The sequence below is a fragment of the Astyanax mexicanus genome, chromosome 25, assembly GCF_023375975.1.
Source record: "Astyanax mexicanus isolate ESR-SI-001 chromosome 25, AstMex3_surface, whole genome shotgun sequence".
Lineage (NCBI taxonomy): Eukaryota > Metazoa > Chordata > Actinopteri > Characiformes > Acestrorhamphidae > Astyanax > Astyanax mexicanus.
This window is the reverse complement of record NC_064432.1, coordinates 9417555-9443248: the sequence shown is the minus strand read 5'-3', so window position 1 is coordinate 9443248 and position 25694 is coordinate 9417555. Positions and strand designations below refer to the sequence as shown.

General features: G+C 39.3%; 3 protein-coding genes and 1 pseudogene across 4 annotated transcripts; 2 read left to right on the top strand and 2 right to left on the bottom strand.

Moving 5' to 3' along the window:
- Positions 1 to 5161: 5161 nt before the first annotated feature.
- On the bottom strand, positions 5162 to 18631 carry LOC125787674 (CD209 antigen-like protein C; annotated as a pseudogene).
- LOC111193335 (uncharacterized) lies at positions 7834 to 13418 on the bottom strand. Of its 2 annotated transcripts, none has more exons than XM_049472235.1 (9): positions 13335 to 13418; positions 12110 to 12199; positions 11500 to 11624; positions 10821 to 11267; positions 10171 to 10402; positions 9833 to 10092; positions 9584 to 9731; positions 9128 to 9237; positions 7834 to 8753 (listed from the first exon to the last, which is right to left on the bottom strand). In XM_049472235.1, exons 2-9 carry the CDS (start codon positions 12156 to 12158, stop codon positions 8442 to 8444), a joined length of 1683 nt encoding a protein of 560 aa, XP_049328192.1. In that variant the 5' UTR covers positions 12159 to 12199; positions 13335 to 13418; the 3' UTR covers positions 7834 to 8441. The 2 variants fall into 2 exon arrangements, with proteins under 2 accessions (XP_049328192.1, XP_049328191.1); XM_049472234.1 differs by lacking the exon at positions 13335 to 13418 and adding an exon at positions 12586 to 12777.
- LOC111189494 (uncharacterized) lies at positions 12893 to 16870 on the top strand. Its single transcript, XM_022663147.2, has 3 exons — positions 12893 to 13489; positions 13919 to 14020; positions 14359 to 16870. The coding sequence occupies exons 1-3, from the start codon at positions 12959 to 12961 to the stop codon at positions 16501 to 16503; spliced, it is 2778 nt and encodes a 925-aa protein (XP_022518868.2). The 5' UTR covers positions 12893 to 12958; the 3' UTR covers positions 16504 to 16870.
- A 3879-nt stretch (positions 18632 to 22510) lies between the features above and the next one.
- On the top strand, positions 22511 to 25659 carry LOC111189904 (ensconsin-like). The gene is made up of 4 exons (XM_049472237.1): positions 22511 to 22843; positions 23714 to 23807; positions 24022 to 24109; positions 24207 to 25659. The coding sequence occupies exons 1-4, from the start codon at positions 22561 to 22563 to the stop codon at positions 24738 to 24740; spliced, it is 999 nt and encodes a 332-aa protein (XP_049328194.1). The 5' UTR covers positions 22511 to 22560; the 3' UTR covers positions 24741 to 25659.
- The last annotated feature ends 35 nt before the right edge of the window (positions 25660 to 25694 follow it).

The window sequence follows — 25694 nt, the reverse complement described above, 5'->3', positions numbered from 1 at the left end:
CGCAGAATGATTGTGCACCGGGACAGGCTGGCCCCATATAGGCCGAAACTGCTGGACACTGGGGACAGAACCTGCCGGCCCTGCACCTGAGCCTGACCAGAACTCTGACTGGGTGGCGCTTTGCCCGGCCCCTCCAGGCTGCCGCGGGTGAGGAGGCCGCCCGCCCGTCTTCAGGACTTTGTGTGTGACTGATTGTAAAAAAATAAAAATAAAAAATGTTTTGTTGTTCAGGGGGTTCTTGTTGGGTTTGTGGGGTCGCCGGGACGGCTGACCCTTAAGGGGGGGGCTATGTGGCGTCTGTGTGTGTGTGTGTGTGTGCCAGCTCTTAGCGTGCCTGTGGGGGCGGGGTATGGTAATACGGGGCCAGTGGGGCATTATGGGGGTATGTTTTGGGTGGGTTAAGGGGACCTACCATCTTTGTGTTAGATAGCTGGGTTGGTGGCCTCAGGGCTGTTTGAGCTGTGGTGGCAGTGGGGTTTCGCTCTCCTAGCCTTGTTAAAGGCTATAAGCGAGTGGCAAGCCTGTTAAATAAAGAGCTGTTGAGTACTTGCAATGAGTCTCAAGAGTCCTCCTTCCTCGTCCACGCCACAATATTGTCTGTTGGTTGTGTGATTGGTAAAGGCTGGGAGAAGTATAGAGTTGAAGTTATTGTTTGTTGTGAGCGTGAGGTGTGTGTGTGTGTGTGTTCCTCCCGTCACCCTCGCCTGCTGCTCCCTCCTTATAGTCCTCTGTCACTGGGTTTCTGGTGGACAGCTAGTTGGGCCCATCACATTTTGCACCACGTAGGTATTTTTGCTTGTATTAGTGATGGGCAGATGAAGCCTCATTGGGTGTATGGCACATTTCCCAAACTGTATCGACACTGTGTTGAAACTGTGTTGCTGTATCACTTAATGGCGACATCTGCTGGACTAAGAAAGTCATTGCAAGCAATTGCGCGAGGAAATGCATCGGTCACGTGGTTTTCCTTAAAATGATACGCGGTCCGACACAGGGGTTCGCCTTGTTTGCTCGGTGCATGCGCTGAAGTTTCAGTGTCGTCAGACCCATCGCTACCAAACGATACAGGAAGTGTATCGGTCACGTGGTTTTCCTTAACTTGATTCGCGCACCGACACGGGGTTTCGCCTTGACAGCTCGGCACATGTGTCGAGGTTTTAGGGTCGTCAGACCCATCACTAGCTTGTATATACACACTAGGTTAGGGGCGGGTGCCATTTTGTATGTTTGGTTAGTTTAGTTTGGGTTAAGCAGTTTAGTACACTTTTATTATTTTCCTTTCTTTGGCACCGTCCTTTGTCCACCTTAAACCTTTAAGTTAAAAGAGCAGCTGATTTATTTAATTATTGTTTTGTGGTTTTGTCATATTATTGTCCATTTGTGTTTGTAAATATGTTAATATATTGTTTTCTGAAAATTAAGTAAAAGCTCTGGCTTTTCTTTTCACCACATCCACTGTTTCCAGTCTTTCATTTTGTTAACGTCCTAATACTCCCTAGACCTAAAATATTTGGGAAATAATTGGGAACATAACAAGGCTGTATTGAGAACATTGGAGCCTCTCCATGTGCAGCACCATTGGCCATTGGCCATCCAAGAGTCTCATCCATGTCCCTGGTGGGTAAAATCCTAGAAGAGGGGAGTGTCATGGGGCAAGGCAAGAGGGCTTACCCTGACGCCACAGCCCTGGTCAGTGGTGCCCAGCAAAGCGAAATAGACTGAATACCCGAACTGGGCTCATTTATAGGCCGGAACTGTTTTACTTTCTGGTTAAAAAACGCTGAAGAGCTATAACGCTCTTTTAAGTTTGTTTGGGTGTGGTGGAGGGCATCTTGTGTGCCTCTCTACTGCTTCCTGATTATCAGATCCACAGGGGTGCACGCCTTTCCCCTTACAGAACAAAATAAATTAAGTGTATAATTTAACAAGTTATCAAGTTCACCTTCCTCACACCAACATTTCACTGGTTTCTGACACAAGAACCCCTATTGGCTGGAATTCTTTCTTTTGTAGGCTTTTCTTAACCAAGCAGTGACACTGACACTGACACTGGTGTCTGATACACTTGTTCCAGCACCACACACACACACACACACACACACACACACACACACACACACACACACTTACACCACTACCATACATGTGTCACTGCTATCAAGTACACTTTTATCAGTATGAGATACCTGAGTTTACTGAGAACTTCCCAAGAACCTGTGATTTACTGATATTCTCTACAACACAATACAGTGGTGATCTGATAGCTACAGTGTAGTAATTCTGCTGCTTGTTCTTTATTATCACCAGTAAAACACTTCTGTAAAAAGTACAGTTTCTACAGAGTTCAGCTCAGTTATTATACAACATTATACAACAAATTTAGTTACAGTACCTGCTTGTTGTGTCTTCAGGATCCTCATCATGTTGGCGTCCTCCACCTCAGTGTCGGGGTCGAGGCCTCTAACAGCGTCTGAACTCTCATATATAACCACCGTTATCTCGTCTCGATCTGCTCTGTTCAGCTCCTCAAAGTAGATCAGATCCTCATAAACACTCAGAGACATGTCTAATCTCTAAAAGACTGAAACACTGAATTACTGCGTCTCTGTAGAAACACTACAGCAGTGCTGCACCGCTCGGCTACTTTAACTAAAATAAAGGAAGTGCCCAAGTGGCTCGTATAGTTTCCTGTGTGAGCTGAAGGTGTGAAAACAGCAGAGCTCTCCTGCTCTTTATTAAAGGTGATCTTATTCTCTCATACACTACTGCATTTATGAGATCACAACACATAACTTATTTATGTATGTTTGTGTTTATATTTCCATACACAGTTCTGAACGTCCAGTTCATCCATCACTCCACATTTCTAATGAGTGTTTTATCCACTGTTTCTCACACTGATCAGCAGCAGTTTGATTCTCTCTCATAGATGAACTGAAGACATCAGCTGTTCCATTCAGAAAACTGAGAGAAACATATTCACTAAACTGAGCTCTGAAAATCCAGTATTTGCTTAGAGTTTCATAATCCTGTCAGGATCTTCAGTCAGGATTAGAAACAGGTTGAGTTTGGGTGTGATGTCATGATAAATCCACTAGAGGGAGCCAATCAGCAGCTTAAATGCTGGATCTGAGAATGTATGGAGTGAATTTTGTGCCAAAAGTTTTACACAAAAAAAATAAATCCGCAATCAAAATGTTAGGAATCAAAAGCAAAAATTGTATGTTACAAATTCAAAAGAGAAAAAATATATAGCAAATATATATTTTTAAATATACTTGGTTATTTTATTATCCTTTGCAGTTATTTGAAAATTATTTCAGTTTGGTCTTTGCTTTTATTTTTGTGTTTTTGTGAATTTTCTGTGGATTTTTTTGGATTTTTCTGTTAAAGACTTTTGCTTCTGGAATCCCTCTTTTGCTTCTGCTTCAGTTTTTTGCTTCTGAGTTTTGGCACAGTTTTCACGGGTGGGCGGGGCTTAGAAGAAGGGGTTCCCCTTGAATCTCCATTGGCCCTGAACCCTCGTCTGAGACCACGCCCCCAAACACCCGCCAGCTTCAAGCGTTCTTCCAAACACGGAGTGAACAGCAGCTTCCAGCAAACAGCAACAGCAGCAGATACTTTTACAATTAAATATTATACAAACGTTATGTTTAATGTTATATTATGTTATATTATTCTCTGTTTCACTCCATTTAAAAGCTCACATTAGCAAGATGTGCTAAATATTCACGCGCAAATTATGATAGTTACCTAGTCAATGAGCTAGTGAGTTAGCTAATTACCTAATCAGTGAACTAGTCAGTTATCATAGTCAATGAGCTAGTGAGTTAGCTAGTTACCTACTCAGTGAGCTAGTGAGCAACCTAGCCAGCAAACTAGTGAGTTATCTAGCCAGTGAACTAGTGAGTTAGTTACCTACTCAGTGAGCTAGTGAATTACTTAGTCAGTGAACTAGTGAGTTACCTACTCAGTGAGCTAATGAGTTAGCAGGTTACTTACTCAGTGAGCAAGTGAGTTACCTAGTCAGTGAACCAGTGAGTTACATAGTAAGTGTGCTACTGAGTTAGCTACTTACCTACTCAATGAGCTAATGAATTAGAATGCTACCTAGTCAGTGAACTAGTGAGTTACATAGTCAGAGAACTAGTGAGTTAGCTAGTCAGTGAACTAGTGGGTTAGCTATTCAGTGAACTAGTGAGTTACCTAGTCAGAGAACTAGTGAGTTAGCTAGTCAGTGAACTAGTGAGTTACCTAGTCAGTGAACTAGTGAGTTACCTACTCAGTGAGCTAGTGAGTTACCTAGTCATTGAGCTAGTGAGTTAGGTAGTTACCTACTTTCAGCATGAATATTTAGCACTCTCGCTAATGTGACTTGTGAACATAACGTTTGTATAATATTTAATTGTAAAAGTATCTGTTGCTGTTTGCTGGAAGCTGCTGTTCACTCCGTGTTTGGAAGGACGCTTGAAGCTGGCGGGTGTTTGGGGGCGTGGTCAGTCTCAGACGAGGGTTCAGGGAACCCGCCAGTTCAGAACCAGCTGACCAATGGAGATTCAAGGGAAACCCCTTCTTCTAAGCCCCGCCCACCCGTGAAAACTGTGCCAAAACTCAGAAGCAAAAAACTGAAGCAGAAGCAAAAGAGGGATTCCAGAAGCAAAAGTCTTTAACAGAAAAATCCAAAAAAATCCACAGAAAATTCACAAAAACACAAAAATAAAAGCAAAGACCAAACTGAAATAATTTTCAAATAACTGCAAAGGATAATAAAATAACCAAGTATATTTAAAAATATATATTTGCTATATATTTTTTCTCTTGAATTTGTAACATACAATTTTTGCTTTTGATTCCTAACATTTTGATTGGGGATTTATTTTTTTTGTGTAAAACTTTTGGCACAAAATTCACTCCATAAGAATGTGAGTGCTAAAGAATCACCCTCACAAAATTTGTAATTGAGATTTTTCACTAAAAGTAAAAACTGTGTATGACTAAGATTAATCAGAATGAATAACAGTGAAATGAGTCTTTATAGAACACTCCTGTTTTCAGCAGATTCTTGTTTTTGTCTTTATTTAATTAAACACTTTTAAAAAGAGAAGTTATTCAGGAGTAACAAAAAGGGAATATTACACACTTCTCCCACAATATCTACTCTTTATATTCTCTTTTCACAGATCCAAAAATACTGACGATTACAGGGATAATCATTCCAGTTATTCACAGGATCAGAACCAATGTCAGTTATAACACAGTCCTCCTCTCCATTGCTGTTGGGTTCTCCTGGTCCCCAGAAAGAGAGAAGGAGAGTATCAGAGTGTTTATCAGAGCAGTGAGGAGTGAGAGTCAGTAACTGCATCATGATCAGAGTTCAGTTCAGGAGTCTCTTACCCAGTGGTCAGTTCTGATCCGTCCACCCATTTCCAGACCCCCTCTGTTTCAGCATCACTCAGACCAATCCAAACCCGCTGACCTTTTCTCAATGTGTTAATGAAGACCTGTTGAAGTACAATAACTGTTTACACATTTCCAACAACCCACCTCTCTCCCCTCTGTAAACTATTTTATAAGAACCAGAACTCTGTTAGGTCAACAGCACTGAACTGTGCTCTTCTAGCTGTGTTCAACTTTGTTCTTCTAAACATATTCTTTTAACTATGTTCTTCTCACTGGACTCTTCTTCACTGTGTGTATGATCAATAGAGCGAATAAAATTAACAGTGGTGAAACAAGGAAATGTCATATTATTTTGACAGGACTAAGAAGTCATACAGTGCTTTAGAGGTAAACACACTCTTACTGCTGAGATAAACAGTATTGAACATCTCTCTCTCTCTCTCTCTCTCTCTCTCTCTCTCTCTCTCTCTCTCTCTCTCCTGTTATTCTCTGCTGTTGATGATCACCAGGTCTGATCCTCTCTTTCTGCAGTCGTTTCTGCTCTCAGTCCAGATCTTGTCCTCACTAGAGACGTAGTAAAGACTAGAGTTAAAGTAGATCCACCCTTCCCTAGCTGCCTTTTCTATGGATGAAATACAAAAGCAATGCATTATGAGAAAACACTGGTCACAGTAAAAGACTTTTTAACACTCTGCACTGGTCTATATGATTACAATTCTGAGAGATGCCAGAACTCGTAAAGTAATGAGACACAAACGTAAGTTAACCTGAAAGAATGTATCTACAATTCAGACTTTACAGGTAAGATACAGATTTAATGGAAAGCTTTAAGGCTGTGATTCTGTTTCAGTGCAACAAAACTGAAAATTCTAACGCAGAAAACTGAAAAATGATCTGAATAAATGAAAAGTGCAAGCGTAGACAAAATGCTAATTTCTGTTGCTGAATATGGAACTGAATGCACTATTGACTATTTTTATATTTGCACTTGATGAACACCTTCAAATAAACTACGAGTACAACATGTTGTGGCCTAAATATAACTCCATAGTGTAACGATGTGGAATGATTTAGATGTACAATTCTGTACCAGTTTAACCTCAAACCAGTGTTAGAATGGTGTTCCTAATAAAGTGATTAAGAACTGCAATTAATCACTAACCCAGTTCAGAAAACCTTCTGTGGAGCCCGTCTCTCTCTGCCTGTAACTGGTCTCTCTCTGCAGTCAGGTTGGTGTAACTGGTCTGTAACTGGTCTCTCTCTGCAGTCAGGTTGGTGTAACTGGTCTGTAACTGGTCTCTCTCTGCAGTCAGGTTGGTGTTACTGGTCTGTAACTGGTCTCTCTCTGCAGTCAGGTGGTTGAACTGGATCCACAGCACTGTGATGGCAGTCAGCAGTAGAACACACAGCAGACCCAGACCCACTGCAGCCAGTCTGTAGCGTCTGCTTCCTGCAGAGCGACTCTCTATGAGGAAAACACAGATACATAACTCATTTAAACAATAAGGATACTAAAATGGCAAAAGTCATTGGACAGAAATATGTAAACTGATCATGAAGGTGTGCCTCAAGGAAAGGCTTCAGTACGCCCACACTTGTATAAGTTGTGAAGTTGAACCCTGCTCAGTGTGCTCATGGCAAGGTGAAATTAATTTATGCGAGTTGGCATGAGGTCTGGTAGTAGTGCAGATGGATGGAAACATCCTTCCATTTCTGTAGCTCTCTATACAGATATTTAACATTCCTCAGTCCACAGTGTCACAAGTGTAAATTAAAGTCGGGCGGAGTTTGGAAAGGACAAGAGAAGGATATAACTGGAGAAGGGACCAGTGTGGCATCACATCAATGTCAAATGTTGGGGGCGCAAAAAAGGTGAAAAAATCTATCCTGCGAAAAAATTATTGAAAAAAAAAATTGCCTGTGTAAATTTCTGGTGAACAGCTCGTTCCAGGCGCTACACTGCAAAAAATCAGGGTCAAAAAATAAGAAAAATAAAAACAAAATAAGAAAACAATGCTTGAATCAAGCAAAATTATCTGCCAGTATAGTGAGAAAATTTAGCTTGTTAAGAATTCTTGAAACAAGAAAAAAAATCTTGCAATGTAAATTATCTTGTAATCTCAAAAAACAGTAATAATTAACCAATTTAAGACATTATGACTAGATTTAAGCAAGACTTGCTTGATTAAATATCATAAAAAATGTCCAAAAAGTCCAAAACTAGCATATTATTCTTGTTTTAGTAATGTTCATAAAACCATTTGGTCAAAAAATATCTTAAAATAAGAATCCTTTAATAATTTATTTATCTTAAATATCTTAAAATAAGAATCATTTAATAAATTATTTTTCTTAATTTAAGACTGTAATTCTTATATTAAGTAATTTGTCATAATGTTGTACTCTACTTGAAAAATTGTAAAAACAACCACATCCAGTCATTCCACCTTTTTTTTATTTATTATTATTTCCAGAGACATGAAATACATGCTTACAAAAATAGTTCCAATGAGGCTACATAGAACTTACTGAGAAACAAGTGTGAAAGTATGCTGGGTGGTGGCAACTCAACCTTGGTATGAAACGTAAAACAAATAGATACATTTCTCTTTTAGCTTAGATAAACAAAAGTAAACCACGTTCATGGTAAGGTGTTTTATTCTTAATAGTTAAACTAATCAAAACTTCCTTATGCACATGCCTCAGAGAAATAGCATTTTTATGAACTAGAGTATCTAATGCAGTTTTTTAACATGAAACTTAAACTGGTTAAATAACCAGTTATATTACTTAAACATGAAACTTGGTAAATAACCAGTTCTGTTAGTACAACATGAAACTTGGTAAATAACCAGTTATTTTATTCAAACATCAACCAAAGTCATCCTGCACCACAGGATGGATAGGGTTGTATAAACCCAATTTAACTGAATTGTCTGACTACACCAAATAATGATATCAGTAGTATAAATCAAATCACTATTTGTTACACCCCTACTGATAATGATAGCGACTGCTGCATGGCCATAGGGCACTTTTCACTACTCCCCAATGAACTTTTTCCACTCTGACAAAGTTTTTTTGTAGGATGAAGTTGCATCCCGATCATGAATGGCATCCTGCAGAACTTCTGTCTGAAGTATTGACAGGAGTGTTGCGATGCACTTTGGATAGGTCAGATGAAATGTGTAGTAGTATGCTAAAAGATAGAGCACACCTGTGTCAATGTTTTCTTTTGGAAAAGTTGTCACAGGTGTAGACCCAATGGCCAGCATGCAGTTGCTATCACAAATGATCAGAACTGGACTGAAGACTGGTCTTCTCTGAAGGTAGGTGGTTGGGTTTTCTGTGGGCTGTAACAAAGAAAATCAATATGAGTATGGAATAATGCTGAAAAATTAATTTAAATCAAAAGTTTGAATCTAAATTTGGTTTGTAATTTTTATGAAGTTTAGAACACAAATTGTAATTAAACTACATTTTAGGAGAAATCTGAAACTTGATGAGGAAATTAAATTTATATGGAATTTACTGTTAGAATAGAGCACACAACCATGGCCCTCCACACAAGGGCTTAATTCACTACTCATGCAAGACAATCTTTATTATATAATTTGCAGACCACAAGCAAAACATATTTCAGAAGGCATTCCCTAGCTCAGTTTTGTCTTAGAATTCATATACATTTCAAATTTGAGGGCTAAGCCATTTCCTATACATTTCTTACCTCAAGAACATGCACCACTGCCTCACTTGCATGTCCCAACTTCTTAGGTAGGGCCATGGGTGAAGGGAACATCTCAGGCAGAGCCTTCATCATAGCTACAGAGCGTGTCACTGTTCCAAACAAAAGTAGATGAATTGTTTAGTATATTTTTTGTGTTAGCCATTTGATTCCTTTGTGTTTAAATCAGTGTGATATTTTGCACAAAAAGCTGGATCCAATTCAACTGGGGAGCAGGGTAGTGTGTAATTGGTATTAATGAATTTACATCTTAATATTCGCACATCATTTCATTTAAACATCAAGCTCAAGTGTAGGATAGTGGATGCCTAATATGTTCTGGAGTAGCACAACACAGTTCTGGATCTGTTTTCATTTCTAGCAACATGAAGCTCTGCAGCTCATGATGTATAAGCTTAAGTGTTTTAAGCGGTTGGAATTTCCTGAAAGGTTTCTTACCTTTGTCTTGTGTTGTTGGTGGTCTCAGAACCTTTTTAAAAACTCCATAGAACTGAGCTTTGCCATAAAAGCTCTCCCAGCGGGTCTTCAGGTCAGCAATAAAGTCAGGGTTAGATCTGTCAAGAATGCGGCGAAGTTCATCCATAACCTGTTCCAAATAAACAAGAACACAAACACACACAGAAAGATTTAGCACAACATGTTCAAATTCTAGTTAGGTGCATACAACAAATAAATACATTTGCTTACATGATCTACTTCTCTGAAACAGGGGTATGCTTGCAGTATGTTAGCTGGTCTGTCCTGGTCTCTCAAAGTGTCAGAGTTGATGAAGGCTCTGCGAGCATCAAACTCAAGGTCAAGCAGCTGGGCAACTGCCTCCTTGTTAGGTTTCTGCCTTTTATACATCTCTTGCAGGGTACGGTAATGCCTTGCTTGACTTTGCTGACTATCAGTGCCAGAATGAACTCCTAGATCTTCAGCAGCTTTTCCACTCTGGTCAACAATTTCTGTTTTTAAAAACAAAGGAGTCAGTTTTTTGTTCAAATACAATCTATAATAAAAAATATATAACACATCACACTTACCAGCAGGTGAATTCATGCCATCCAAAGATGATGCGCTGCTTCTTGTTCTGTCTAAGATTACAGTTGATGCCGTGCTTCCTGGTGACTCTGAGATGGATGTGCTTGAATCACCATCAGCACACTCAAAATTCAGCCGTCTTCGTTTCCTCCGTCTTTGTGGTGTAGGTCCCTGTCGCTTTTTTGGTGTCTTTATGTTGTGGAGTCTTTTCAGTAATTGTTTGAAAAGCAATTCCTGTATGTGAAAGACATTGAAGTAATGCACTCATTTAATTTTACTATTTACAACTAAACATTTAGACTGCACAATTTGTTTTAATCTTGGGACACTTATTTTGTATATCATGAATTCTAGATCCTAACTAGTACAAATTGTGTTTAAAAAAAAAAAAGCTATACAATTAATCAATAATTTAGCCAGCACGATGGAATACTTCATGACAGCAGAATTAAATTACACTGAAATTACACAGATTTTTACCTTATTGCCCAGAACCTATTCAAAATATGTATCTTTAATCTATATAAATAGAATTTATAGAAGTTTTCATTAACAATCACGGATGGTGTACTGTGTCTTTGATCACTGAAACTTAAAAATGGCTTTTGAGACATTAATGAAAAGGTGATTCACAAATGGAACAAACACTTACCCAAGTGTGTTTGCAGTTCACAGAGTTATCACGAAGCATTGGATAATACTCCACAAGCCGCTTTGCCATAGCCTGGACATCATTTTTGGATGGATACATGAATTCAGTAGTAGTTGCTCTGATGATGGACACCATGTTGGTCACCGTGTTCCTCACTAATCGGCAGCGAAGTTCTTTTGAAAGAGTGCATCCACGTTCTTGGCCAATACGCTGCATTTCAAAATACTGCTTTCTAAAATGTTCCAGCTCACTGTCAGTATACACAACATACTCAGGGTTGGGGAGCTGAAGGGTTCTCTGAGAGCCCAATGTCTCTTGCACATCAGGTTGGGGAGGTGTAGGATCACTGGACCGAGGAGTTTCTGAAACACAGGGGTTGACTTGTACAGTGGCCAGCCCTCTGCCATTCGAACCATTCTCTTGATTAGGAGATGCTGTCTGCTGCCCCTGCCAATAAACATTTAGCTAATATTACAATTCATAAACTAAAACATTAGCAGCATTACTTGGCTGGTAATCACAAGTTACTATAGCTGTAAACTTCACATCACACAGTGATGAAACAATTAAGAGAAGATTATGTATTGGAATAATTATGATTTTGTTTAAAATTATTTGTTACAACTGATTGAATCCTGATGATGATGTGCAGTGTAGGCTGACTTAAATTACTGTTTACCTCTTGATCTGTGTGAAACAGGTTCCATATTGCTTTTCTCCTAAGAAAATGTTCAGGTCCAGGGAAAAGATCACGGATATCTTCACGGGACAGAGTTGGTAACAAGGCTTCACTGATGTTTGCAGCTAAAAACAAAAATATAAAAATATATATTTTTAAACTTACCATTAAAATCCCCTGAATATAATTTTTTACATGTGTATTACTTGCAGCGCTACAGAATGTGCATCAACAGATTAAAAAAAAATAATAATAAATAATAATAATAATAATAATAAATAAAGATAAAACTCAGTACAGGATTCATATATAAGCCTAATTCCCAAGTTTTATCTTTTGGGGTCTTAATATAATTATTTTAGATACATCATACTATATGCTTTTAGATAAATCATACTATATAATGCATACATTCTAATTAATATTAATTATGGGAGAGGAAAACAATATGCATGCAAAAATAAGCTTACTGTGAGTATTAGTAAGAAAAATATGATATAAGTTACACCCCTGCACAACTTTAAATATGAAAAAGCATGTACCACAGTTATTTACCACCACACATGGGCAGCAGCACATGCAATTTAACTTAATGTTAATTATATTTTACCTTGCAAAGTAGCCGCTGACACTGCGTCCAGTTTTTCCATCACTGACATCTGGGAGATGTATCCAGATAACTACTGTCCCCAAGGGTGTCCTAGCAAAAAAGTCAGATTCTTTTTTAGCTAGCTGGCTCACAAAGATAGCGTTAGCAGAGCTAGGAGAGCTAGGTTAACTAACTAGTTAGCCAACGCTAGCTATTTTCATAGCTAACGGTACACAGAAAAAAACATAGGTAACTACTAGCTAATCTAGCTAGCTAAGCTAGCGGTTAGCTAACGGTACACTAAACATTAGGTAACGTTAGCTAACTACTAGCTAATCAAGCTAGCTAACGGCTAGCTGGCTGAGTGAGGTAAGCACTTAAGCTGGATGCATCTAGTTTACCGCAAATGTAAAAATAAATATACTATTAAAGTAACAGTGCTTTTTGGTTACATCATAGAAGCTAATATAATTAACTAATGTAGCTATATACTGTACCTTAGAACTTTAAGTTAGCATTACCCTCCGAACCCGTCTGTTAACTGAGGTTCCCGCTTTCTCGGAGGACGAAGGGCGCTACTTATCCGCAGTACTACGTCCGTCGTGTCTACATCCGCTGTTAAAATAATTGGCTATAAAATGTATTATTTATTTAAAATAAAACATAAGCCAATTATAGTAGTATTAGAAACTAAAGCCCTTGTTTTTTGTTGTATCCACTTAAAACATTAACGTTACATACTTTATACGGTTTACAACGTAACTTACCACTCTTTCCTACTGATGTAAACTTCCGCCACTACAACAATCCTTTTCGCGGTCTGCTGTGGGGTCGAGGGTTGTGTTATGAGGGTTGTATTTACACAGTAAAATGATTTGGCGCTGCTTCATCTGCTGCCTTTTTGTGGCAGTGACATTAAGAGCATTGCTGAACCACATTAATACCGTACACAGCCGTAGTCCGAATTTCCGTGTCATCTGTGGCATTGACGGCTGCACTCAGGAATACAGAGTGTACAACTCTTTTTACTACCACGTCAGACGGAGCCATGCCTCGCATCTTCTCAGCCGCAAATGTATGAGGCACAGTGGAGACCGAACGGCGGATAAAGCCACGGAGGACAGTGCGGGGCCGTGTACATCTAGATATGTTCCAATGCAACCGAGGGAAAGATGTTTCGAGAATTTTGATGTACCTAGCATTCAGTCAGCACTTGAGGCACGCGAACCCACCACAGCAAGCATACCTGGATGTGTTGTTAGTGATGCTGGCCGCTCGACCGCTGAACATGGCCGAGGTCACGCCGCTCCAGCCCCGGATGGCGCTCCGCCAGCTTCTACTGAAGACGCAACGCTTACAGTCCAGGAGGAACAGGACGAAGCATTACCTGAATCTTCACAAGTAAGTTACAGACATTTTTTTAGCTAGCAGAGTACCGGTGCAGCTTATTTGTTAATTTTGTCTAAGTTAAAAATTCGCCCGTAACTTTCAGCTGTCTCCACCAGTCTGTTTATTTGCTATTGAGTCGATTCTTTAATGAGTCGGTGTCGACTCAACCAATGACTGCACGTTGGCGTGCTTGGAATCGACTCACTGTTCTTTCAGAGTACTTCATTCAGGCGTTTATCCGACTGTTTGTGGGGTGCGCAAGTTTAATCACTCCTGTATCAGTTAATATTTTTCCTTGTTAAAGTGGATTTAACTGCCGTATTCAACATATATTCGAATCCCACCTGTGTCCTCGTGAAATAATTAAGATGTTGATATCAAATAAATGTGTTATTTATTAAATATTAAAGATGATTAAATAATGTCTGTTTTTATTTCTAGCTAGGAGAAAGTGCTATACATGAAGATACTAATGTGGATCTACTGAAGAAACATGCCACTGCCTTTGTGCTTTCTGCAAGAGAGAAACACCATCTATCACAGGTAAGTTAATATGTTGTTTATACTGTACGTACACACTGCAACTGGCTCTTGTCAGGCGATTGCTGTTAATTTGTTATAATTATGCAGTAATAAGTGTGAAAAGATGTGTGTTTAAGCTATTAGGTAGACTGAATTAATGATTGCTATTATGTTGAAAGGTACCAACCATACTGTTTTTCTGAACCAACTAAATTATGTTGTGTGGTTAATGTCAAGCATTACATAAACAAAATGAAGAAATCATGCAGTTACATTATGGACTGATTAATACAGGTACTGCATAACTTGAATAAGGTAAAGATACTGTTAATGAATAAGGCCTTTTTGCTTTCTCCCAGAGTGCAGTCAATGATATTGTAGCTGGAGTGCAGAACTACCAAGCTTCACTGCTGGACACTTTGAGGAATCAGATGACACGGGTATTTCAGAGACATCCAGAAGCTACAGATCAGCTGCTTAGTGAGTCATTGGACATTTTTAATAATTTTGAAGACCCATTTGCCAGAGTTTCAACTACATATATGCAAGACTCAGCTGTCAAGGAGCTGTTTGGGGTAGTGGAAGCACAAGAAATTGAGATTGCCCAGTCTGCATGCTATAAAGGACAAGGACCCGCTCGTGCTCTTGCTGTTAGATCTGAGTGCATTTACTACATACCTTTGATCAAAAGTTTGGAACAGTTACTTTCACATCCTGTTGTTCTATCCATGTTTGACAAAGGTGTAGAGACATGCAGGGCTGGATTTTTAAAGGACATAATTGATGGTGATATTTTGAAATCGCATCCATTGTTCTCTGTTAGACCCAATGCCCTACAGCTGATACTGTATACTGACGAAATAGAACTGTGTAATCCTCTGGGGTCACATGCCTCAAAAAACAAACTTCTAATGGTGTATTACACTTTAGGGAACATACATCCTAAATATAGGTCTAAGCTGGCTGCTATCCGTTTACTTGCTATTGCAAAAGCAACTGATATTGCTCAGTGTAGCATTGATGTGATACTGAATAGAATACAAGAAGATCTGAATTTGCTGTACAATGGTGTGAGGATCAAAACAGTGGCGGGTGAGAGAGTTGTATATGGAGCATTAGTCTCTTTTTGCGGTGACACCTTGGCTCAGCATGAGGTTACAGGGTTTAAAGAGGGAGTTGGATTTTCATTCTGCAAATGTAGACATTGCGAGTGCAGTTTTGAAGACATGCAGATTTACTTTGATGAGGACAGCTTTGTTCAACGGACATTAGGTTGGCACATCAGACAGTGTAATGAAATTGAGAGAGCCTCTACGGATTTCCTAAGAAACAGTTTGAAAACCACATACGGAATTAACAGGAAAAGCAAATTAGTAGACTTTCCATCATTTGATCTAATTAAGCAAACTCCGCAAGATATCATGCATGTAATACTTGAAGGAGTAGCTCCACTAGAAATAAAAAGTGTGTTGAAACATCTGGTCCTGTCAGGACAGCTTGACCTAGACACATTCAATAGTGCTGTACTAGGATATCCGTACTCAGTTGATGTCAGAGACAAGCCATGTCCCATAACTGTTACAACACTGTCATCAAATGACAACAAATTGAAGCAATCTTCTGGTCAAATGCTTGTCCTCCTCAAGATTTTACCATTTGTATTGGACAGTTGTGAAAGAAGTGAATACACTGAAGCTCTTACTGAATTAATACAAATAGTACAAATGTTGTTTGCACCAGTAATTTCTCTTGCAACCATATCAAACCTCAAATCACTTATCAATCAGCACTTAGTTAACATGAAGCAATTGTTTCCTGAGAACAAAATAACACCAAAGCAGCATTATCTGATTCACATTCCAGCACAGATTAAAGCTTTAGGTCCAATGGTGAGACATATGTGCATGAGATTTGAATCCAAACACTGCTTTTTCAAACAGTGGTCATCAAAATTAAATTTCAAGAATGTATGCAAGTCTCTAGTAAAGCACAACCAGATGTATGAAAGCTGTCAAAATGTCAGCAGCATGGACCACCCAATTTTTTCAAAAGAGGTGGTAATGGGACCAGTGTCTTGTGTGAGAGATGCACAATATGTACAGGGTAAACTGAAGGATTTTTTGGGTGTAGAAAAGGTGCACCATATTGTGTCTGTAAAATGGCTCGAGCTGAATGGCAATAAGTTTGTCTGCCAGAAGTCAGTGATTATTATTAATGAAGTTGAAGGTTCCCCTGTATTTGGACTTATAAAAGACATATTCATTGCAGATTCTTCATTGTATTGCTTTGAATGTCAAGTGTATGACACTGTAGCTTACAATCGTGGTTTTCTTTGCTATGAAATTGAAGTACCAAATCTTGCTCAGGCTACTGAGTTTGTTGATGCTGATAAGATTGTTGACTACACATCTTATTACACCATTAGCTTTAAGAACCACACTTACGTTCCTCTGAAATATTATCTCGGTGATGTAATTGGCTTACACAGATGCACTACTGAATAGTATAGAAGCAATTAAGTTATGAGAAACAAATTAAGGGAACAATTGAGTTTTTGAAATAGAGTAACTGTTCTGTCCTGTTGCATTCTTTGATTTATGCTTTTGATTTTTTATTATGTCAAGAATGCCTGTATGTGCTCAGGCATATGAAGTGGCTGGTCAATGTTTGTAATAAACATATACATTTTAAAATGTTCTGAAGATAAGACATGTGTTTATAGAATGTTTTTACCCTGTTGTACTAATGTTATTTGCTCTGTTTTTTTTATAGAAGCTATGCACTCTGCCCCAATTGCAAACAAAATAATAAAATACTTTTCAGTCAAATATTGTCTTTAGTTTTTATTGGAAAATATGTTAAAACTTAAGTCTTGTATTTTTCGTCTCATACACGTTTTAAGAACATTGTATTCTTAAATTAAGTAAAGTTTTCTTGAATTTCTTATTTTATAGCGGAGGGCCTCAGACACTTTCAGTAATAACAGTAAAATTTCTTATTTCATTTTAGGAATTCCTTATAATTGGAAAAAAAATCTTAATAAGATAATCATAGAAAACTTTTCTGAAAACTAGAACATTTCTCTTACACATACAAATCTTGTCAAGTAAATTATTCTTAAATGAAAAAAAACAAGAACTATTATTGATTTTCAAGATTTTTTTGCTTGTTAAGATTTCATTTTTTGCAGTGTAAAGCCGGTCTGACGATCCTGGCGAGTGGCTCGTTCCACTTGCTGAAGCTGGGCTGACAGTGTTTGGCTTTTAGCATAGCTAGCTAACTGTCCTGCTGTCCTTCTTCCTCGCCCTCCTCTGTCTTTGCTTCTAAAAGAGGTTATTCGTAGAAGGCAGTGACTCACAAAACCTGAAGATATCAATCAATAGTAATGGCTGAGGAAGTTGACCATGACCCTGCTCCCAAGCTGTCAAAACCACCCCTTTCTACACTTGTGCACAAAAGCTTCACTTGAAATTGTTCAGGTGTGCCTGTCTAATTCCCAAACAACAGAATGCTTAAATCTGCTGTGTTTTTTTGCTTGGGGCACCCACATGCCTAAGACCACCCTGGATAGAGGCTTGGTGGAAAGTGGGCTGTTTAAAAGGCAACAAATGCTGCCCCAAATGCCGGCTCAACGCCACTGGCCACATGTGCAACCACTTTTCCTCCACCCAACAGCCTCTGTGAACATGCAGTCAAATTAACGTCCCAGGCTGCACGGGAGAGTGGACCAGGACTAACGAATAGGAACAGGAATAACGAGAGAACCGCAGACCCACTTCCACACCACTCCACCAGCTAAGCAAAATGAACTGATTAACCCAGCTGGGCACATTTATAAGCTGTGATATTGTGCCGATCAGTCAATCAATAATACTACCCCTGCTGACATTCAACCATCTGCATGCCCTGCCTCTATAACCATACATCACCCAGTGCCCGTCACAAACTACCCCTCCCATTTTTAGTCTTTTTCAAATATGAGCTTAGGGCTAAGTCAACTGAACTCAGGGAGGTTAGTTACCCTTTAAATTTGCTTGGGTGTGGTGGAGGGCAACTTTATTCAATAAACGTATGTTTTAGTCTACAGCTTCCTGTTTATCAGGTCCACAGGGGTGCACATCTATCCCATATGGTACAAAATAAACAATGCTAATGTATATAATTTAACAAGTTAATAGAGTCCAACTTTCTCACACCCACATTTCACTGGTTCCTGACCTAAGAAGGCCTCTTGGTTGGAAACCTTTCTTTTGTAGGCTTTTCTTAACCAAGCAGTAACACTGGTGTCTGATACACTTGTTCCAGCACCCTGCACACTCTTACACCACTACCATACATAACTGCTGTCAAGTACACTTATCAGTAACCTGTAATTAGTAATGGTACCTGCTTGTTGTGTCTTCAGGATCCTCATTGTGTTGGTGTCCTCCATCTCTGTGTTGGGGTCATGACCTCTAACAGCGTCTGCACTCTCGTAGATATCCACCACCATCTCCACTTTATCTCCTCTGTTCATCTCCTCAAATCCAATCACATCATCATAAACACTCAGAGACATGTCTAATCTCTAAAAGACTGAAACACTGAATTACTGCGTCTCTGTAGAAACACTACAGCAGTGCTGCACCTCTCGGCTACTTTAACTACAATAGTGCTGTTCATAAAGGAAGTGTCCAAGTGCCATCAACAATATACAGTTTCCTGTCTGAGCTGAAGGTGTGAAAACAGCAGAGCTCTCCTGCTCTTTATTAAAGCTGATCTTAAATCTCTCATACTCGACTACATTTATGAGATTACAATATAAACTGAGCATAACTTCTTTATGTATGTTTATATGTGTATATTCCATGCACAGTTCTGAAAGTACAGTACATGCATCTCTCAACATTTCTAATGAGTGTTTTATCCACTGTTTCTCACACTGATCAGCAGCAGCAGTTTGATTCTCTCTCATAGATGAACTGAAGACATCAACTGTTCCATTCAGAAAACTGAGAGAAACATATTCACTAAACTGAGCTCTGAAAATCCAGTATTTGCTCAAAGTTTCATAATCCTGTCAGGATCTTCAGTCTGGATTAGAAACAGGTTGAGTTTGGGTGTGACGCCATAATAAATCCACTAGAGGGAACCAATCAGCAGCTTAAATGCTGGATCTGAGACTGTGAGGCTGATCAGTGATTTACAGTCTGCAGTAAAATTACAGATTAAAATATTTTATAAAAACCTAAAGGAGTAATTTATAGAAAAAATAATTAACAGTTAAATATTGTAGCATTAAATACAGATTAGAGGGTGAATAAGGGTTTCTGCTGGTGGAGCCGACACGATTCTCTGTGTAACAGTGAGAAAGACACAGTCTCAGATACGTCTCAGCTCCATCCTCTAACCAGCGCTGTTTACTCAGAAACTGAAAACTTCATAAAGCTTTGTCTCGAGCGTTCAGTCTGAGCCGCTTCATCTGAAAGAGGGTTCTCTGCTCTGCGTCTCTGAAAACCTGTTTATTATTATAATCACACATCCAGCACATGAGCACAGTTACAGTTTGTACAGTTTGGATATTGATGCTCTAATGAAGGTTTTCAGAAGCTCCACCCTGAGATAAAGGCTGGGTTTGGGGTTTAGTGAGGACCTGGACCAGTTCAGCTGTAGAGAGACGGTAGGAGAATGGTTTGTGCTGCTGCTAAATGTGTGTGTCTCCATGTTAATTAGCTTGTGTATAATTGGATGCTAATTTACTTGTTGTTGGAAGTTATACAGGGTTTAAATGGTTTAAACTAAAGCAGAGCGCTAAAGAGTGCATTTACATTCAGTAGCTGCATCATCATCAGCAGCCGGAGTCAGAGCGAGGCCAGTTGGCTGTGTGTGTGTTGACTGATGTATAAGAGCTGGTGCTGTTTTCTGAGTGTGTTGACTGCCTAGTGATTGTTTTAAAAATGGGGTAAATTTTGGAATAAAGTTCTGTTGCTGTGCACTTAAGAGTGTGTGCATTTGCATGTTTATGTCAGCAGTTTAAAGGAATTGAATGCATTCATTAGGAGGGATGTCCAAAAAACATTTTAACGTAATGGGTTGATTTCCCAAAAAAGGATTAAGCATATTCTTGTACTACACAGAATTTTGTAATTGAGATTTTCTACTAAAAGTAAAAACTATCTATGAATAGGATGAATCAGGCTTAATAAAATTGAAATAAATCTTTATAGAACACTCCTGTTTTTGTTTAATTAAACCATTTTAAAAAGAGAAGATATTCAAAAGTACCAAGAAAAGTTATATAATTACACACTTCTCACACAATAGACTCTTTATATTCTCTTTTCACAGATCCAAATTAAATCACGATTACAGGGATAATCAGCCCAGTTCTTAACAGGATCAGACCCATAGCCGTAAAAAACACAGTCCTCCTCTCCGTAATTATCGGGTTGTCCAGGTCTCCAGAACCTATCAGAGAGAAGGAGAGTATCAGAGTGTTTATCAGAGCAGTGAGGAGTGAGAGTCAGTAACTGCATCATGATCAGGGTTCAGTTCAGGAGTCTCTTACCCAGTGATCAGTTCTGATCCGTCCACCCATTTCCAGACCCCCTCTGTTTTACCGTCACTCACCACAATCCAAACCCACTGATCTTTTCTCAATGTGTTAATGAAGTCCTGTTGAAGTACAATAACTGCTTACACATTTCCAACAACCCAGATGTCTCTCTCACAACACACACACACACGATGATTTCAGCATTTTAGATTATTCCATAAGAACCAGAACTGTTCCACAGATTTCTATGATTATTGCACAGATATTTCACTAACAGAAATATTTAAACAATGTAGACCCCCCCCCCTCTCTCTCTCTCTCTCTCTCACCTGTTCTTCTCTGCTGTTGATGATCACCAGGTCTGATCCTCTCTCTCTGCAGTCGTTTCTGCTCTCAGTCCAGATCTTCTTCTCAGTAGAGACGTAGTAAAGACTGGAGCTGAAGTAGATCCACCCGTCTCTAACTGCTTTATCTATGGATGAAACACAAAAGCAATGCATTATGAGAAAACACCTGTGGTCACTTCTGGGTCAAGATGTCTTGATGCTTTTCACAGAAAAATACTTTTTAACTCTCTTCTCTGGTTTATATGATTACGATTCTAAGAGATGTGAAACAGAGCTGCCAGAACTCGTAAAGAAATGGGACACAAACGTGTGAGTTAACCTGAAAGAACGTATCTACAATTCAGGTTTTACAGGTAAGATACAGATTTAATGGAACGTTTTACGGTAGTGATGTACGGTTATGGTTTCAGTGCAAACAACACTGATAAAAGTTTGGAAGACTGGTGATAAACCTGTTAGACTGGTGTTCCTAATAAAGTGATTAAGAAGTGTAAGAATTACTAACCCAGTTCAGAACACCTTCTCGGGAGATCATCTCTCTCTGCCTGTAACTGGTCTCTCTCTGCAGTCAGGTTGGTGTAACTGGTCTGTAACTGGTCTCTCTCTGCAGTCAGTTTGGTGGTTCTGGTCTGTAACTGGTCTCTCTCTGCAGTCAGGTTGGTGTAACTGGTCTGTAACTGGTCTCTCTCTGCAGTCAGGTTGGTGTTACTGGTCTGTAACTGGTCTCTCTCTGCAGTCAGGTTGGTGTAACTGGTCTGTAACTGGTCTCTCTCTGCAGTCAGGTGGTTGTAACTGGTCTGTAACTGGTCTCTCTCTGCAGTCAGGTTGGTGTTACTGGTCTGTAACTGGTCTCTCTCTGCAGTCAGGTGGTTGAACTGGATCCACAGCACTGTGATGGCAGTCAGCAGTCATGGGAAGGCAGTGTGTAAATTGATCATGAAGGGTTACCTCAGGGAACAGTTTGGGAATGCCCACACCTGTATAAGTGGTGAAACTGAACACTGGTAAGTGTGCTCATGACAAGGTGATGTGAATTATGGGAGTTGGAGTGAGGTCTGATGGTAGTGCAGATGAATGGGACATTCCATATCTAAAGCTGTTTACAGACATTTAACACGTGTGTGCAGAGAATACATCATAGATGGCAGTAGGGTCGGCCAGTATCCATTTTATTTATATCGTCATAGCGTATCTCTTACAGATTTTAAATTTTTCCATTTCCATTTTACTGGACCTTTTAATGTGCATGTCTGGGAGGGACTGGCGACCAACACACTCCAACACATGAGGACGAGAGTAGCTAACCAGGAACCAGGTGTTCGCATCACCCGGTCCAACCTGAGACTCCTGCTAGCTTTAGAATCTGGGACAAATGGGACAATAGGCTCAACCTGTGCTGTTTCAGCCAACAGCTTCCTAAGTCACTGCCCCTAGTGACCAATGACTAATTGGTGGACAGCTAGTTGGGCCCATCACATTTTGCACCACGTAGGTATTTTTGCTTGTATTAGTGATGGGCAGATGAAGCCTCATTGGGTGTATGGCACATTTCCCAAACTGTATTGAGACTGTGTTGAAACTGTGTTGCTGTATCACTTAATGGCGACATCTGCTGGACTAAGAAAGTCATTGCAAGCAATTGCGCGAGGAAATGCATCGGTCACGTGGTTTTCCTTAAAATGATACGCGGTCCGACACAGGGGCTGCGTCCGAAATCGCATACTTCCATACTAAACAGTATGCAAAAGCAGTATGCGAGATGGGGTAGTGTGTCCGAATGCGCAGTATGCGAGTTTAGGTACGCGAAAAGTTCCCGGATGACGTACTGCACCGGGACAGATTTTGAAGTATGCAAGCCCTGCACACTTCACCAGCTCATATTTCCCAGAGTTCCAAGGGGGGCGGCGGAAGCGAAGCAGAGGGTGAAGATGGCGGACAGCGGCGACGCGGGTCTTTACAAGTGTAAGTAGAATGTAATCGGAATAATAGAAAATATCACCACTTAAGTGCCCAAAGTAACGTTATGAGTAATTTTGTGAAGAACGATACGCATATTTTATTTGATTTTTAATTTATTAACTTCGCTAACGCTAACTTGCAAGTGTTTAAGGCTACCGTCAGTACGAGCTAAGATAGTCATGCTAGCTCGCTCGCTAACTAGTTAGCCAGCCAAGCTAACCTAGCTAGCTTAATGTTGTATTGTTATTAAAGAAATGTAGCGCTATTTCAGTTACCTAGGATCACAGAGTCGAGTAAGTTGAGCGTTTGTGTGGGCTAAACGTGCGGGATTAGCTATCGCTGGTGTTAGCTAGCTAACGCTAACTAGATTTGTTTGTTCTCTTCTGAATGTAGTTTTGAATTTTGTGTTTTAGTACCTCTATTAATCTCGCTAGCACGCCGTTCAACGTGGCTTAATGGCTTATTCTGAAGTATCTAGGTTAGCTAGTTTCCTGAACTGTTTTCTGTAATTTAAAGTATTGCTGAGTTAATTTGGCTACTAATGTACTTGTAAGTGGTTTGCAGGTTACGTTGTTTAACTAGTTAGGTAGTTAGCTATATAACGTAATGTTAAATGAAGTTGAATGGCTAATCTAGCTGGCTATTTTAGCATTTTCATTTTAGTTTACATCTTGGCTGCCTAGCTTAGCTGTCATACAATTGTGATGAAGTTGGTGGTTCACCTTAGTAGCTAGTAATAAGCCAAAAGTATACTTTTAAAAGAAATATATCTTGCTTTGAGGTAATTGATGCTAAATATTTATTATTGTTGTAACCCTGCTACAATATTGTCACATTTGCCATTCCATTTAAAGCTAAAGTTTTATATTACAGGGAGTGATGAGGACACCAGGGAGCTGATCCGGTGGAGGGTGGCCAATGAGGCCCTCTTCACCGGAAAAAGAAATGCAGCAGTTCGAGGATTTGAGTAAGTAACTTAACTGTTTATTTAACCTAACTTTAGATATGTTTTACAGCAAATTACCCAATGTTATATCAACACTGACTGTACAAAATGTACACTCACAATTGTCTGTTAAATGTGTTGTAGTGTATGTGGTAATGTTGTAGTATTAAACGTTTGCTTATTGAAAGCAGTGTGTGGACTGCAGTAATAATTGTTGTGTGCATTATGTTTATAGAGCCTTCGTGTTGGAGAAAAATTTGAAAGGGAAGGTGACCCCTGTCTTCGTAAAGAAGAAATGGGAGAACCTAAAACAAAAGTACAAGGTAAACATTTTTCTTTGTAAGATATACAACAACAATATTAGTGAATATTTTATTGTAACACAGGTTATTTTCTTTTTTACTGTTATTAATTTTGTAGGAACTCAGGTGCCCCCCTACTGGGGTGAGTACTGAGGGTGGTGAAGCAACAGCAGCATCCTGGAAATGGTATACCGCCATGGATGAGGCAATAGGTGGGAGGCCATCAATTAGCCCACCCACCCTTATTGCCTCATCTGGCCAGGGTGCTGCTGAAGCTTCAACACCCTCTTGTAGGCCAGGAGACAGCCAGACCCCAGGCAGGAAAAGGCAGAGGGAGACCGACCTCATAGTTTTTTTAAAGGAGATGGAAGAGAGGGAAAATGAGAGAGAGCGAGAGGCAGCAGAGAGAGAGGAGAGGCGATGGCAAGAGGCTGAGGAGAGAGAGGAAAGAAGAGAGAGGGAAAGAATTGAGCGTGAGGAAAGGCGAGAGCAAGAGACAAGAGAGAGAGAGGAAAGGAGAGATCGAGAGGCCAGAGAGAGAGAGGAAAGGAGAGAGACAGAAGCGAGAATAAGGGAAGAAAGGAGAGATAGAGAGGAGAGAGAGAGGGAAGAAAGATTCTTGCAAATATTGGGGATTCTTGTTAAAAAATAAACATTTAAAAATCAGTTTGCACGTCCAGTGGCATTATTGTGTCTTGAGAAACGGCAGTTTATATTTGCATATTATAGAAGAATGTTAGTATTCTAACTGTAAAGAAGGACATTTAAAGTTTACTCACCCCAGTCTATAATTGACAATGTAGTATTTATTCCAAACAAGCAAGACATTTTAAGGGACTAGGAATTTACAACTCTATTAAGTGAATTTAAGTGTTTTATCTTTAGAAATATCTTTCTTTTAACTCTTAGTTAAATTAGAAGTAGCAATTTAAGTCTATGGTTACTGTAAGGCAGGGGTGCCCAATCTTTTCCACAATGGGCCGGTGTAACTGCAAGTGTGTTATCCGTAACTGTGACACCATTATGAGCTAAACTTAGTTTCTTTAAAAAAAATAATAATAATAATGACAAGTTCACCTAACTCAAGCAGTTTGATTCAGTACCTTTTGGTTGTTTACTGCCCCAAAGATGGCTCCAATCTGCTGCTAAGAATAAGGGAGGAAAGTTCTGAGGAAACAGGGCAGCATTTAAATGCTCTTGGTAGTGCAGGTATGTATGCATATGTAGGTCAGGTTTTAATGTTTAAATAAGTGCAATAATTTGAGAAAAGATGTGCTCTTGTGTGTAGTTCAAATAGTTAAGCTCTTAAAAAAACTACATCAAATTTAAAATACCTATAAGATAAGTAAACATGAATGTTTTTTTATTCAAGTTCAAACATGTTGGTAATTTAAAATTCAAAGTTTACCCTTAATTGAAAAAGTGTTGATGTTGGTGTGGTGATTAGCAAAAGAAACAGAAAATGGGGAAAGTGTATTTTTTTTTATTTAACCACAATCAAAAGTGGAAAAGAGTAGAACAAATAAGAAACAAGAAATTACTAGGATCTATTAGGATCTGTTAAATCTAATAAGAACTATTTATTTGAACAATTTATAATAGATTA

Excerpts from the sequence above, each read along its gene's own strand:
- LOC111189904 (XM_049472237.1), top strand. The coding sequence starts at position 22,561 with ATGATACGCGGTCCGACACAGGGGCTGCGTCCGAAATCGCATACTTCC. Across the intron at positions 22,844-23,713 it reads CGACGCGGGTCTTTACAAGT|GGAGTGATGAGGACACCAGG; the intron begins GTAAGTAGAATG and ends TTTATATTACAG. Across the intron at positions 24,110-24,206 it reads ACCTAAAACAAAAGTACAAG|GAACTCAGGTGCCCCCCTAC; the intron begins GTAAACATTTTT and ends TTAATTTTGTAG.
- LOC111189494 (XM_022663147.2), top strand. The coding sequence starts at position 12,959 with ATGATTTGGCGCTGCTTCATCTGCTGCCTTTTTGTGGCAGTGACATTA. Across the intron at positions 13,490-13,918 it reads CATTACCTGAATCTTCACAA|CTAGGAGAAAGTGCTATACA; the intron begins GTAAGTTACAGA and ends TTTTATTTCTAG. Across the intron at positions 14,021-14,358 it reads AGAAACACCATCTATCACAG|AGTGCAGTCAATGATATTGT; the intron begins GTAAGTTAATAT and ends GCTTTCTCCCAG.
- LOC111193335 (XM_049472235.1), bottom strand. The coding sequence starts at position 12,158 with ATGTCAGTGATGGAAAAACTGGACGCAGTGTCAGCGGCTACTTTGCAA. Across the intron at positions 11,625-12,109 it reads GTCAGCGGCTACTTTGCAAG|CTGCAAACATCAGTGAAGCC; the intron begins GTAAAATATAAT and ends TTTTGTTTTTAG. Across the intron at positions 11,268-11,499 it reads TGTTTCACACAGATCAAGAG|GGGCAGCAGACAGCATCTCC; the intron begins GTAAACAGTAAT and ends GTTTATTGGCAG.